Source organism: Mus caroli, chromosome 3 (genome assembly GCF_900094665.2).
Source record: "Mus caroli chromosome 3, CAROLI_EIJ_v1.1, whole genome shotgun sequence".
In the NCBI taxonomy this organism is placed as follows: Eukaryota; Metazoa; Chordata; class Mammalia; order Rodentia; family Muridae; genus Mus; species Mus caroli.
In genome coordinates, this window is record NC_034572.1 from 69,579,966 (window position 1) to 69,583,297 (window position 3,332).

Genomic DNA, 3,332 nt, shown 5'->3' on the forward strand with positions numbered 1-3,332 from the left:
AGACAGGGTTTCTCTGTGTAGCCCTGGCTGTCCTGGCACTCACTTTGTAGACCAGGCTGGCCTCGAACTCAGAAATCTGCCTGCCTCTGCCTTATACCATAGTTTTATTTTATTTTTAAAATGGCATTGATGTCTTATAAAATATAAAATATGCTCTTCTAAAAGTCATGATGAGAGTGTATTCTGTAGTTTCATGTTAGTAAGAAATATGTTTTCAAATATATCACAGGTCATCAGCCTTGGAAGCCATCATGTTACTTGCTCAGCTACCTACTGTGCCCCTGCATGCTCATCACTTGAAAACAAAGTTGTAACCAAATAATTGTTTCTTTAAACATGGACAAAGTGCAAAAATTATAAAGATGATATCCAGAACTTGATACATAGAAGAATATGAGAAGTAAAGCATTTAAAACATAATGATATTTTATATAGAACCAGTTCCTGGAAGTTGTCTCCTGATTTCCATATTTCTGGCATTGTACATACATATGATTATGAACATTTAAACTACACACACACACCCCACATGAGTAAATAAAATTTTAAAATGAATACAAGTTTTTAAAATATGTTTTTATTTATTCCAAGAGTTTGAAAACTTAACTTGATGTACATGTTTCATTTTTACTTTCACAACTACATATCTACCTTTGCTTGATAGATGAAATTGAATCTAGTACTTGTTTTATATTACTTCATGTTTCTTTATTTTACTATTTTAATAGACTCCACAATGTACAGGATGCCTATTTGTATCTACAATCTTGTGTCTCTTAAAATTAGATGTGTTGTGGGGTTGTTACCTTCTAAGGTGTCCTCTGTCTACCTCCTGAGACAATCCTGTGCAAAAGAGTTCTTTATAGAGTTCTTTTATTAGTCCTCACTAATTTCACATTACACATCCCAATTTGTTACTAAATATCAACTCTGAGAAGGAAAATAGAGTTTATTTATAAAATGTATTTTAACATGAAGAAAATGAATCTTCATACTCTACAGTGTTGGACTAAGCCCATGTATTCTGTTTAGGTGATCACTCTGGCCAGCGGGAATGTGCCACACCACACCATCCACACTCAGCCAGTTGGAAAACAGTTTGACAGAGTGGACGATTTTTTTATTCCAACTCCAACACTTATTATTACTCACATGAGGTAAGTGCTAAAATGAAGGGCTAGTTTTTAAAGTTTTCTATTTAATTTTAGTAAAAGAGCCAGACACATAATATTAAAAAAAACAGTTTTATAAAAACAAATGCAAGGAATACTAACATGATTTTTAGCTTCTCTGCTTTACATCATTTATCAGTATTGGTCATGAATTGACCACCATAACCTTCTTTTCATGTCTAATGAACAAAATTTGGACTCAAAAAAATGAACTGTATTTTGTTATTTATATTACTTTAACACACTTTTCTAAATAGCTGTTGAGGGATTTCCCACGGGAATCTTATAAAATATTTGTATTTTTCAAAAAGATAATCAAATGATTTTGACAAATGAATTACTTCTCAGATAGAGAGAATGTGCTTTTCAATGTGTCATGAGAAAGAGCCAGAGGTTCGGTTATCTGTCCAGTGTTTTATTATGCATATGTCAGTCTGGATCATGTAGGATTAATATAATACTCCATTAAAAATATAATAATTTCATGTGGAATATTTGAATTCTGAGCTTTGGAAGGAATCCATTTTTCTGTCTCCCCAATTAATTCCCAGGTGTGAAGGTAACATTATCTCAGAGTGGTATCTGTACAAGGCATCACAGCACGGGTCTAAATGTGTATATGTGCACAGAGCTTACATACCAGTGTTATGTACCTTTCTGGATTATTGAATGCAGTTAACATATTAGTAGAAATTTTGCTGGTTTTAAGCTCTGGGTGATTTCTATATAGTTGGTTATTAGAACTAATAATAATTGAAAAACTAACCAAATGGTGTCTATAAACAAAGAAAATTTTTTATGCTCTATATTATTAAAATGCATTAAAGTTGTGGATGGTGATCCTTGACCTTTTTAGCATGTGTATTCCTTTAGGATTCTACATTGACATACTTGGCTGTTTAAACTGTACCCTATAAGTAATTCAATAATACCTATTGAACATTAGCAACAACAGTCCTATCTGCACATAGAATCTAATTTTAATGAACAGGGTTGATAATCAAATTTCCGATATTTCAGCTCAAAGCAATTGTTCGAACTACTGCACAGAATGATGATCACGAACCACAATATTTTAATACGGTTACTTTTTTTCCACATTAAGTTGTTTCTTATGTAATTTTTAAACAAGAATTTATTATTCACTTGAAACACCTGAGAAATAAATGTTGTTCCCCGGGATTTGTGAAATAGATTAATACTTAATTTCACACGTGTGTAAATTTGATGGGACTGAAATTTAGTCAACTGTATCTTCATACTCTGACAGTACTTGCTCACTTTTGTATTTCAAACAAACTTCCATATCCTCAGGCAGAGATCCTGACATGTAATATGTGTTTGATGAATATTGGCTTTTTTCTTCTGACCTGGCATCCCATTAATATGCCTTATTCCCGGAAGGCATCATCCTCATTTCATGTAACTAATATCTTAATGTCTGATATACACCTGGACCAGAGTCAGGATTTAATATTCTCAGTGCCTAAAATGATGAATACTTAATTTACTTTTCTCATAAGAAGGAGGGAAGTGTCATATTTCCTATGATTTGGCTTGGGGAAGAGGTGCCTTTTAGACATACTGAGTTTCCTCTTGTCTAATACATGGCTGGCCACATAACGTTCAGGACACATGGATTGTGTGGAAATGGTGAACAATGACAGAACCACCTAAGAGTGGAAAGTGTCCCCAATAGAAGAAGTGCAATGCTGAGTTTCTTGTCTGGTGACTTCCTAGAGTATTTATGCAGAAGGTGGATAAAGACTAAGGAAATTTGCACTGTGGTTTTTCATTTTCAGTGCATACCTCAGGCCCAGTCAGTGTGAGGTACCACTTTTTTTCCTTTTTTTCTGTTTTTATTAGGTATTTTCTTCATTTACATTTCAAATGCTATCCCGAAAGTCCCCTATACCCTCCCACCCCACCCCCTGCCCTGCTTCCCTACCCACCCAATCCTACTTGGCCCTGGTATTCCCCTGTACTGGGGCATATAAAGTTTGCAAGACCAAGGGGCCTCTCTTCCCAATGATGGCTGACTAGGCCATCTTCTGCTACATATGCAGTTAGAGACATGAGCCTCAGGGATTCTGGTTAGTTCATATTGTTGTTCCACCTATAGGGTTGCAGTTCCCTTTAGCTCCTTGGGTACTTTCTCTA

At 34.8% G+C, this 3,332-nt stretch overlaps 1 protein-coding gene across 4 annotated transcripts in view; it reads left to right on the forward strand.

Annotated features, from left to right (window-relative positions):
• Fstl5 (follistatin like 5) overlaps positions 1-3,332 on the forward strand; it is a 591,337-nt gene that overhangs the window by 544,878 nt on the left and 43,127 nt on the right. For all 4 annotated transcript variants that reach the window (XM_021158305.1, XM_029475620.1, XM_029475621.1 and 1 more), the window contains one exon: positions 1,033-1,157. In XM_021158305.1, coding sequence (XP_021013964.1) covers positions 1,033-1,157 — 125 coding nt within the window. The remainder of the gene's footprint in view (positions 1-1,032; positions 1,158-3,332) is intronic.